We start from the raw sequence: 12,130 nt of genomic DNA on the forward strand, positions 1-12,130 counted from the left end.
AACACAGTGTGAATGTGTGAATGTTGGCCTGGCGGTGGCGCAGCTATTAGGAAATAAGCCCTGTCTGCTTTGGTGTAATAAAGTTTCACACCATATGGTGGCGTTAAACCACAATTAACAAAAAAGTCTAACAGGGATTTGAAACTACTTCACAGTAGTACATCACCAAGACTGAGCATGCCGATTTTAAGAATAAATCAAGATTCCAAGTGACAAAATTAACCTTATGTTTTATTACAAAGGGATGAAATATATTTATTAAGCATGTATTTGATACATACATATTAAAAATAATATTACCTAAGTACAAATCCAAATGATGCGCAGATCCCTGTTTTTCACATGAACATACTATACATTGCACTTCTCAGAATATGTCTCTCTCCCATACCTACTTATGTGACTTTGAACACAATTGGACATAAAAAGAAACACGATGAACGTGAGAAGATGTTTAAGTGATTAAACACACTGCATAGGAACGGTCTGTTTTATCATGGCTTTACAAATGATCAGCTTTTCTGTTACTCATTGTTCCTCTGAGGTTCCTGTTACACTGTTTGACATTTTGAGGAGTTTTACATTGTATTTACAGTCCCAACTGAGCATATGGAAGTTTCTCAGTAGATGGACAAAACACCTCATATATTGGCCCCCTTTTTAAATAACAGAAATCTATGCAATAACAGCCAAATGGATTTAGACAATGACCTTACTGACCTTGAGCAGGTAGGAAGTAGGAAAGTACGACCAGTGAGGACCTGAGGGAGCACAGCAGGATGATATTAATGATGTTGAACAGGGGCTTCCTTTGGATGATCAGATTGAATGTGATATCCTGATACTCTAGGTCATCTGGGGAATACCGTGTGTTGATCGTTTTCCTGGCTGGACGATGGACGATGGCCCACTCGCCATTCTCTGAATGGTGAAAATCTAATAAGCTGGAGAGGAATTGTGTGTTTTGAATATCTGAGCATTGAATGTGGATGTCCTGTACCTGTATGTAAGTTTCACAGTGGATGGACTAACAGCCCTGAAGGATAGCGAACCCACAAAGTATATTTACCCACAATGCTGCTGTGGTTACAGTTATACAGTTATCTGAGCTCTGTTTTGGAACATTTCTGAGATGTACGGTATATAGCCGAGTCTGATGTATTAAAGACTACATGTAGAGCTACTATGATATTCAATTCAAGATTTAAATTGATTTTACTAATTTTTGTGTCATGGGGTTTTCAAACAACACATTTTCTAATAAATTGATTAAATAAGTCATGACGCACAAAATAAAATATTTATTTAAAAAACATGGCACAATGATATCAAGACAATATCCCTCTGAGCCATCTACCTCTAACAAGACTTTCTAATAAATAAGTCATAGTAAGGAGAGTAAGGCTTTGATTCAGAGCTGGCTGGTTCATGTTACACAGGTTCTTCATGTAAGACATAGTACATGCAGGGAAACGTATCTAGACTTTGGTAGATATGTTTTTTGCAGTGTGGTACATATATGAAAGATGGGCAATGAACCTTCTATATTGCTATTTATGAATACAGTTCTACATAGTGCCTGTTGCTCTATTTAATACATAACAATGACATAGTAGTTTTGATGTAAAAAGTTCTTCACATCAATGCAGATAACTTTCTCAGCATGGTGGTGAATCGGCTTCAGCATTTTCTCTAACTATATTAACTACACCTATGACCTAAAGTCTGAACTTGCTTGAACTCACGCTGTTGAGTCTTTTACAAACCGGACAAATAATAATTGCAATTGGTATGATGTTTATGATGATGATGATGATCGTGATGGTGATGATGATTTAAAACACCACTCTTTAACCAGACCTGATCCACCCTTTCAGTGTACACATCCAAAGAGCTTACACTAGGATGAAGAACTTAAAACTAAACTGCATATTTGAATGAAAACTCTCAGCTGCATGACAAGTGTTAACAAATATAAGTCTGAGCTGTGATTATGAACACAGACAGATTTGGTGCTAAATATCTGTTATTAAAGCCCTGCTTCACAGACTTAACTCAACCCTGAATCTGAGCCTGGGAGTCAATGAGCAAGACCACTCAGCCTTATACACAGCATGAGGTACAGTGACCCTTGGGAAAGTTTCAAGAGAACAAAAGGACTTTTTTCTTTAACTCGGGACATATTTTTTGCTCTGGCCAGGAAATGGAAATTCTGGCACCTGGTTGAAGTGTCCGGTTAGGAAGATCCCCACTGTGCCGATGATGAAGAGAAGAATGGCAGCCCAGAAACACACCTTGTCGATCATCTTCCCAATCAGTACCCAGTTTTCGATTTCCTTTATTTGGAAAGAAAGTGAATAGAGATTAAAGAATAAAGATAACAGTTAGCCTAAAAGAAATCTGAAATGGTAAATATGTAATAAATATATCCCATCCAAAAGAAAATTTATATTGCGTATATACTGTTGGCTTGGCAGATAAAGTTTAAAATAACACTCACAGATCCAGTGTTATTTTGTTGTCTTGTGCTCTCAGCAATGAAGTTGCAGGCATCGACACATTGCTTTATTTCAGGTGCAGCTTGGGCCAAACTCTTATACAGGTTAGCTGTGCTGCTGATGTCTATGTTATCCACTGAGGGGAAGGAGACACTGACAGTTAGACAACAGTATACCACAGCATTTCCTGAGGCAGACACCGGTATCTTCGATAGTATCGAGGCAAAAAAAAAAAAAGTTAAATGACACAATAAGCCTGTAATACGCAAGTAATCACCATAATCATGATGTTTATAGAAAAATGAATGGGGCTCTAATAAATCATTCATATTTAGAACGAAATTTTCAAACAAAGTCACAGTAAATTCCATTAAAGCATGGGGGCATTTACATTTTGTAGTGGCATGGAAATGACTTATTCTTTCTTTGAAATATTCAGGCAAGTACTTGAGCTGGAATGTGTGAAAAACATTGTTGTGCTGGCTCATAGTTTTAGAAATAGACATCCTACCAATCGATTGTGTGAGACCATGCCTCTCTCTCTGTTTGTCAAACATCATTTCACTGCGAGGTTGTTTCAGTACATATTCCTCTGCTCTCTGCATGAGGCCAAAGGAGCTTCGCCGACGCTCCCTCACTCCGTTTACCTCTTTTGTCACCTCACTGTAATCCACCAGTGGGGACATGCCAAGGAAGCGAGGTACCATCTCTAGGAACACCTGCAGGAGAAAGGAAAGATAACAGCAGTTAGGTCACATAAAATAACTCTTGAATAGTCAAAATTGGCACCACCGTATAGGACTCACTTACATGTTTGATGGTGTAGGACATTGTATGAGTGTTAGGGCTGCGCAGGGAGAAGTTCAGCACCACAATTTGATTAGTAGCAATGAGAGTAGTGACACACATGACAAAGATCAGGTACCTGAGGAAGAAGACAAGATCTATGTTTGAGAGGAGAGTCAAAATTTAAAAAAGAAAACCAGTAGAGATCTGCAGAGGCCGGCAGAGAACACACTCTGACTCACTTGCCGATGAGAGGGACAGAGAGAGATGTCTCAGGGACCTTCTGAGCAATAAGAAAGAGGAAGACAGTCTGAGCCAGCAAGACAGAGATGGCTACAGTCAACTTCTGTCCTCCAGCTGTGATGGGGACAACAGAGACTTAGGAAACAGTAGACCACACCAAATGTGAAAATTTACACCAGCTGAGGGACCAAATACTTCCAGTACATTCTCTTTGCTCAGGCACAATATATGCAGAAAATAATTTTAAGTTGCATATTTAAAAAGGCTTTTTATATGCATTCATTATAACCTATCCTAATATAATAACATCTGGCCTCAGCTAGGGATTTGGGTAAGACTTTTTTTGATATACTTAATTTTACATAATTTTACGTGATTTTAGTTTTGAATTTGGTCCTAGAGCCTCCTGAAGTGAGCTCAAATTTAATGCTTATACAACAAAACCAATAAAATGGCAACTTCTAAATTCTGGTCCTTCTTATTGTTATCAGTATAAGAGTAACTAATGTAAATTCGTTTGTTTTATGTCAAGGTGCAAAAGATTATGAGACATGGTATTTTATAACGCCTTTGTGATATTGCCCCGTTTGAAACCATAACAATCTATATAATAACAGCCATAAGGATTTAGACAATGACCATACTGACCTTGCGCAGGTAGGAAATAGGCCAATACGACCAATGAGGAGATGAGGGAGACTGGCATGATGATATTGATTATGTAAAACAAGGGCTTCCTTTGGATGATCAGATTGAACGTGATCTCCTGATACTCTAGGTCATCTGGGGAATACCGTGTGTTGATCATCTTCCTGGCTGGACGATGGACAATAGCCCACTCACCATTCTCTAATTGGTGAAAACGTAATAAGATGGCGAGGAATTGTGTGTTTTGAATTTTGGAATAATGAATGTGGATGTCCCGTACCTGTGAAAGCCTCTGGGTCGATGTCCACCCACTCAATAGTATTGCCTATTTCGTCAACAGCCAAGATAAGTACCACTTCATTGGCACTGTATGTCTGGGATCTAGGGTTACGGCAGTGAGGGTAGAATAAAATAGTAGCAAACCGATAAATCATCATACATATGTGTATTTAACGATATTGTAATTGTACCACACCTGAATGCTAGTGTGCAGTTTTGATAATCAAATGGAAAATAGGTGATCTCAATGGAACAAGTGCTACGATAGATAGCAGGAGGTAGCCAGTACATCCAACCATTGCTGCTGATCAACACATTGGCATAGTAAGCCACATCAAACTTGCCGTCAATGCTGCAGAGAATGAGGATGAAGAACAGAAAAAGCTGACACCAGACTTTATACCCAACAACAAACAAACAAATAGTATATTGACATTGCCAATGGGGAATAATGTAAGATTGCACTCCTCTTTGTTTGTTGCCTTACTTGTTCTCAAGGACAATGTCAGGAAGCCAAACCGTGTTGTATGGGACACGAATAATATCAATGCCGTAATAGTCGGATGTGTTCCAAACAAAGCGATAATCAGTCCATTGCTGCAGATGACATTTGAGAGAAAGGTCACCAGTGACATTAAAAATGAGAAACAACGGAGGGCTGAATAAGTGAGAAAGCAAATCTAGACAATATAAACCGTACAGCCAAAAGCTTCTACTCCATTTCTACAAAAAAACCCGAAATCATAGGTATAAAGAGAGGGAAGACTCACAATCTCAATCCACACGTTGGTTGTAAGAGTCTCCTCCTTTTCATTCTGTGGTATAAGTGAAGAAGTACTATGAGTATTTGAGCTGGGGGTGTTAATCAAGCACTGCCGAGTTACCTTAGTGACCTTACAGCCGTGAGCCATGTGCTGACGTCTAAAACCCTTGCCAGAATGATGATTAATCCTTTTGTCCTGTGGGAATCATGGTGAACTTTTGGTTGTGCTCCTTTGTGAGAGTCATGTGTATTTGCTGTATGGAGCTGCTGTACTCACTTACACCTTTTGTTAATAACTGCATACATTTTTTAATCTGCAGCCAGGATTTGTTACAACAAGTAGGAAGAGCGAACTCTCACCAGAGAGATAAGGTTAGTGAGGGTCAGCTTGATCTGAACCTCCACCTTGTCTTCAGGATGAACCACAGGGCGAATATTCTTGTTGTAGTTTTTGAACAAGTCGCTGATCAGCTTTGACTCCTCATTACACTGCACTGCATGAAGAAAAAGATGAGAAATGGAGAGTTTAAGTGCATTTGTTTTGGAGTTATGTTTGATTCGTATTTCATGAGGGGAGGAGGAGAAACATCAGAAATTGTTTATAGCAAACTTTGTGCAAACATGTGGTAAATATAATGTTAAATAAACATAAATATGATATCCAGGAGGGGATCATTAAGGCCGAAAAACTTCAGCTTATTAAAAATCAGTTAAACTTACAAAAGCAAAACTTAGCTTGCTTTTGCTTAAAGTGAAACTATGTAATTTTCTAAAACACACCGTTGCAAAATTCAACACACGTTTACTACTGCAGCCTTACGTGCTAGATCTCAAATGACAAGTAGCTTCGTGGCTAATGTTAGCCTATGTTAGAAAACTTTAGCTTGATATTAATGTGTTGCTAACATTATTCAGCCAGTTTGCTGACTCTATGACTCCTCTTGTGCTACTATTACACTGTGTTTTAGCATTTACAATTATCCTGTAATTGTTTTTTAAGTAATAACACATCCTTGCTCAGTTCAACACACTAAGGGATTTTGCTGCTGCAGCCTTGGTCTGGTATTATCACTAGCTTGTAGTGGCTGTTGTTAGCCAACATCAGCAAATTTTAGATAGATACTTCTGTGCAGCTGACATTATTTAGCCAGTTTGGTGTCTTTTCCATCATTTCCCATTATCTCGTAATTGTCACCTGCGGCCACTGTGTTCAGCAAAAAATTACAAAGTCTCACTTTTATGATATTATACTTATACATATAAGTACTCTCAAATAATATTAACATTGACCCACATTGATCATAAAATATCGTCGTTACTCTCCGGTCCTGTCTATAGCTCATTTAACACTTCCTTTTGACACAATAACAACCAGTAGAAAAATGTGGTGCAGATGCAAATGAAGCTCTTTTTATTTGAGTGTAAAAGCACAAATACTGTATGTTTAAAAATGTAAAACACCATGTGTCCATCCTCAGGTAAAATATAACAACTGATTATAGACACAAACAGAGTTTTAAGATTACTTGAAACCACATGACATCAACTGAAAACAAGTAAGCAAAACAATCAACTTCGCCTAATTTTATAAACTTATCTAATAAATACCCAGCATGGTAATCCATAACCAACCGTATGACTTCAACCTGAACATGTTTGACAAAATGTTACCCTAGGTTAGACTGTTATGTTGTAAGTCTGCAGCGATGTTTTGTGTTGACGTCATCTGCACGTACTTACATTATTGATTATGTTATGGAATTTCAAACGCATTTCTGAACATTTTATCGTAGATATGGCCTGTAAATTTTGCAGTGTCGGTGCACAAGTGTTGAGAAAAACACAAACCACAGGTAAGAGAGATGAGCCAATGTATAAAGATTTGCCACGTGTCCATAGACTGGTAACCATGCTCAAAACTGCACTTAATGGCAGTGGTAGCATTATACAACTCTCCTCAGCGACTTTATATTTCAGAATAAACTTCAAGAGAGACTAAGAGGAAGAAAGGCAGAGGTTATTTCCGACCCCTTGCCTCTTCACTCCCAGCTGTCACTATCCATAGCTCAGATTACACAGCAGCTGGGGAACTCTAAACTAGGACTTTAAGTCACACTCAGGTCATCTGAAATAATCATCAGTATCATTATTAGGCAAAAAATGGTGACAGTACATACTACAAAGCAATAAAGATGTCATCCTCCATGATTGAGCCATTCCCTGGTCCAATTAGACACAAATATTTCATATAGTTTTGAGCTGTAATCATTGTTCTCCCACAAAACAGTTTGTGTAGTGGGCAGTAAAATGACAGTAGTGAGATGTCTCACTTCCCAAGGCAATTCTTCATTATTGAATATTGTTAAACACTGCACTTGACACATGGATGAGTAAGCAACAGTCAGTGAAACCAAAGATATGAGAATGCAAAGTAAGGTGTGTAATTCCCTTGTGTTTCACCAATTTCCAGGAACACTGTAGCATCCCTTTAGGCCAGTAGCCCTTTGACTTTGACTTTAACAGATAGAACTTTTCCCCAATTTTATCATGGAGGAAAACAAAAACACAGGAGTTGTTTAGAAAGTATGAATATATCTTATATATAGGTCCTTTTTTGAAATGGAGACAGCAAGTTGACAGCATTGTCAATTAAAATAAACAATGAAAAATCACTGTAAGGCTCTAATAATCCTGTGTGTCTGTAGTAGGCAATGATAAGAATATACTAACAGTATGACAGCCTACATTCACAGATTTGTATATCCATCCACCAAAAAAGTATACTGCTGGATAACAGACTGTTTAATGATGAATGGCTGTTGCAAAGACATATTTGCAAAGCATTACTGATATTAAACAAATTAAATATTGTAAGTGCATTAAGTACAGTAAGTAGTGTCATCCTACAGTGGCAGAGAAAGAAAAAGACTGACTTTTCAAGTGTTCTGTGTGTTGAACAGTATCTGATGTGCTTCTAAATGCAGCCAACTCACGTGGATCAGTTATATTAATACGTGGATACAAAGTACAGTTAATGTTGGGTATCTGTGCTTTGACCTGGTCATTTCCAGTAGCTGACATTTAAGCCTGCTCAGAGAGAGAGAGACAGGAGAGTGATGTTTGGAAACTGGAGGCAGAGCCTCCAGGTGACCACTGAAGGGACCAAAATGGGGAGCAAATTGATTTTAATGTGATCTAGCAAGAGGAAGAAAGTGTCCTGTCCATTTTCCAGTAAACCTCCTCTCTAGGCAGTATTCAGCCCAGCATCTCAGCCCTGTCCTCAGTCAGCTGCGTTCCAGTAAATCACATTCTGTTCATCATAACTTGATGAGGACTGAAGGGGGAGAAGAGTTCATCCCAACCTAAATTCACACCTCCATTGAGTTTGACTTAATAAGTACAACTGTTGCTCCATGTGTATACAGACCAAATAGCTGACAAACAGCTTCAGCGCAAGTTCATCTCAAGTCTGCATTGTTCCACCAGAAGGTTTGACATTTGTCCATCTTATTTCCAGAATCTTAATCTACTGTATGTTTTCTCGGGGAGGGTGAGCAGTGTTTGAAAATGGACACTAATCCAACAGCACTGTTCCCAGACTCCAAGTGATATTTAACAGACAAAGCATTTTTAAACATGCCAGACCAATAATATCAAGAATCTACATTTCAGGATGAATCTTATCCATGCCAGTACCTTGTCACTAAGAAATTTTTTAACAACCCCAATGACCTCCAGCAAGGAGATGGACTCGAGAAGCATTTGCCCACAATTGTTGAGCGCAACATGTCATCCCTCTCTCTCCTGAGTGGCAAAATGAATTTGTAGAATCATTTAAGCTCTCCCAAATCATATTTTTATAAAGTTTCCACCATATCCAGAGTTTAGCTTCTGCTTCCACTACAGCTGTAGCCTTTCTGGCCTGTTGTTCCTGTTGCTGAGCAGCATCTGTGCCAACCATGTTCCCAAAAAGACAAAAAGGCTGGCTTTTTGTGAACATCTGTGCACTAGACTATGCACTTCATTTACAGACATGTATCACTTTTTAAAATGTGGAGTATCACGCACTCCAATAATGCTGCTCGCAAAGATGACCTTCTGCATTACTTGATGCTAACTGACTTTTTTTGTGCCCATCTGATAAATTGCACTGACCATACTCAAAGTACTACTTAATCATGCGAGAGGTTACGGGACAGAATATCCCTGTCAACATAATTATAAATGGTCATGTATAAAAAATACACTCACTGTGTATGAGCAGAGACAAAACCCAAAGGTGCTCTGTGTACGGTTTGACTGGTATGCCAAATTTTAAAAAGTAATGTAAGTCTATAAATAAAGGGCATGGTCCAGTGCTCCAGTGAAAAGATGTGCACTAAAAACCGACTCACACATTAAAATCGATATCATCTACACAAATTATGACTTGATAATATAAAACAGCATGTATACACGTAACACAATTTCAAGAGGTCTAGAGTAGGGGAGGTTTTTCTCCAGCGTGTCAGATGATGTAGTGTGAGTTTTAGAGCTGGTTGTCCTCTGCCTGCACATGACAGGCAGAAGATTATTTTGATAGATAAGAAGGCAGCCAGCCAGTCAATGAGGATGTGCCAAAATTTTGCAACTGCGCCACTTACCCTGAACCATTAAACCCCCGAGGATAGTTACAACTCCAAAAAATATCCAGAAACTCCGTGCTGCCATCATGTTCCAAGACCCCTCCGCTGCCTGACACTGCACTATTTTTAAATATAAAGTTTGAGAGAGAGAGAAAGAGGGAGAGTGCGAGCGCAAAGAAAGAGAGGAAGATCCCTAAATCCCCCCCACCAAACCCCCTGACTGTCGCCCATCCCGGCTGTCGCTATCCATGGCTCAGATTACACGGCAGCTGGGAAGCACTAAACCAGGACTTCAAGTCACACTCCAATCATTGACAATAATCATCATCATGATCATTAGACAACAGCTATCTTTGGTGATGCCAGTTATATTCTATTTAGATATTTCTGTGATAAAAATGCGAGCAAAAGTGAAACCTGATGTTGTTCATCTCCCATATGATATATCTCCATTATATTCTGTAATATTCCTGTGAATTGTTATAGATAATAATAGTTTTAGTTTGACATTTGTGTAAGATTCTAGAGTATCTTGTCAAATTACTACATTATGAGTGTTTCTCTTGATGAGGAAAAAATCACCAGTGGCACACTTTAAAGTAATGCTAACCTTGCAGTTGTGTGTGTGAATTACATGTTAATAAAAATTTTTTAAGTAGATGTGTGTGTGTGTGTGTGTGTGTGTGTGTGTGTGTGTGTGTGTGTGTGTGTGTGTGTGTGTGTGTGTGTGTGTGTGTGTGTGTGTGTGTGTGTGTGTGTTTCAAACAGAGCAAGAAAACAGAGAGATACATACACCCATGGGTAGAGCAAGGTGGACAGGGGACGGCCTTGCGGACCTGCTCTCCCACTGCTATGTGTCCAGGGTATTAATATACACTGCAGAGCTTTACGACTTCAACAGCAAGACTCCAGTAGTGAGAAAATGTCTGCAGACTACAGCGTGGTGGGGTTAGAGGGCTGAAGGCAGACAATGCTCATAAAATGTATAAAACCATGGAGGCAGACACTCAGATCTGCATCACAATACCTCAGCTAACATTTTTAATGACTTCCAAGAGATCAAGCTGCAAAGAGTGTCAGGACATTTTACTCATTTCAAATCCAAAGACTTAATTTGATATTATAATTAATACAGTTAGTAATATAAGTAGTGTCACTCTGCAGTGTCAAGGGCAACAGACTGATTTTTGGAATGTGCCATGTGAGTTGCAAAGTATGTGATGTACTTCTAAATATACAGTTAGCGAAACAGAGATGAGCTTCTTTAAGGTAACTAGAGCCTCCAGAAGGAAGATTATGTGTCTCACACTCAGTTAGAGCTCAGAGGCAGAAGAAGGGCCTGGTCTGTCCAGCATCTAATCCAATTGTGCATCCAATAATGCATTTTAAGTGCAAATTATAAGATCAGAGGGGCAAAATATAATTGGGACATTTGAAGATAAAGGAACCTTCCAGCAATGTTCAGTTTACATTGCTTATGGTTCCCCGACTCTGACTGAAATCCAGCGTTTGCTTTTCTAGATTCTTCTGTACAACTGAAACCGAGAGTTTTCTCTCAACTCCACCCAATTACTTGTATTCAGCAATTCTTTAAAATATCCAGTGAAGCAGGGGGTTCAAACCATTATAAAGTTAATGCAGATGGACCAAGACCTGCATTTGAATATGCAACGAATACATTTATTAAATCGGCAGTGCCTGTTGTGCATGCATACACAGTAACAGTTAAACTCATATCAGTCTTTAAATGTACTGTACGTTCACTCACAATTTAAATCTCTGGTAATGGATTTAACATGAAATTTTGAATGCTTGTTCCACATGGAAATTTGGAACTTCAGACCACATTTGTACCTCAGGAAACAAGTCATTAGGGGTCACGCCCACAAGAATCCACAACAACACCACTGTTTTTTCACTAGAAATTAGTTTTTGAATGTCTGCGCTATTGTCATTCATCTAGCTTGTGAGATGTTTTTTATATGTAAATTTGAACTTTACATTTTTGTTGAAGCCTATTGAGAGTTTAGGACAATTTTAACAAATGAAAAATGGAAAATCCACTGTGGTGGTATCTGACAGTGACAAAATACCTCTTTCCTGCGCTAATGAGGCTCCATACGTAAACATATTCAGACAGTGGGAATTCATACCATGTGTCTTAGTCTACTTGTGCATCATTTTAAGAATCAGCAGCTTATCGCTTTTTGCCACAGACAAACATAAAACTTTAATAACTATATCTACTTCAAAATGTTTGTTACTTATGTCGGAACATGTAATTAGAG

At 38.7% G+C, this 12,130-nt stretch overlaps 1 protein-coding gene across 1 annotated transcript; it reads right to left on the reverse strand.

The window, feature by feature from the left end:
- Positions 1-1,333: 1,333 nt before the first annotated feature.
- On the reverse strand, positions 1,334-10,023 carry chrne (cholinergic receptor, nicotinic, epsilon). Its single transcript, XM_040150762.1, has 12 exons — positions 9,861-10,023; positions 5,578-5,711; positions 5,225-5,269; positions 4,942-5,051; positions 4,651-4,806; positions 4,456-4,556; positions 4,176-4,376; positions 3,527-3,641; positions 3,309-3,423; positions 3,010-3,217; positions 2,501-2,634; positions 1,334-2,336 (listed from the first exon to the last, which is right to left on the reverse strand). The coding sequence occupies exons 1-12, from the start codon at positions 9,928-9,930 to the stop codon at positions 2,169-2,171; spliced, it is 1,557 nt and encodes a 518-aa protein (XP_040006696.1). The 5' UTR covers positions 9,931-10,023; the 3' UTR covers positions 1,334-2,168.
- Between the last annotated feature and the right edge of the window lie 2,107 nt (positions 10,024-12,130).

Source organism: Xiphias gladius, chromosome 17 (assembly GCF_016859285.1).
Source record: "Xiphias gladius isolate SHS-SW01 ecotype Sanya breed wild chromosome 17, ASM1685928v1, whole genome shotgun sequence".
Classification (NCBI taxonomy): Eukaryota; Metazoa; Chordata; class Actinopteri; order Istiophoriformes; family Xiphiidae; genus Xiphias; species Xiphias gladius.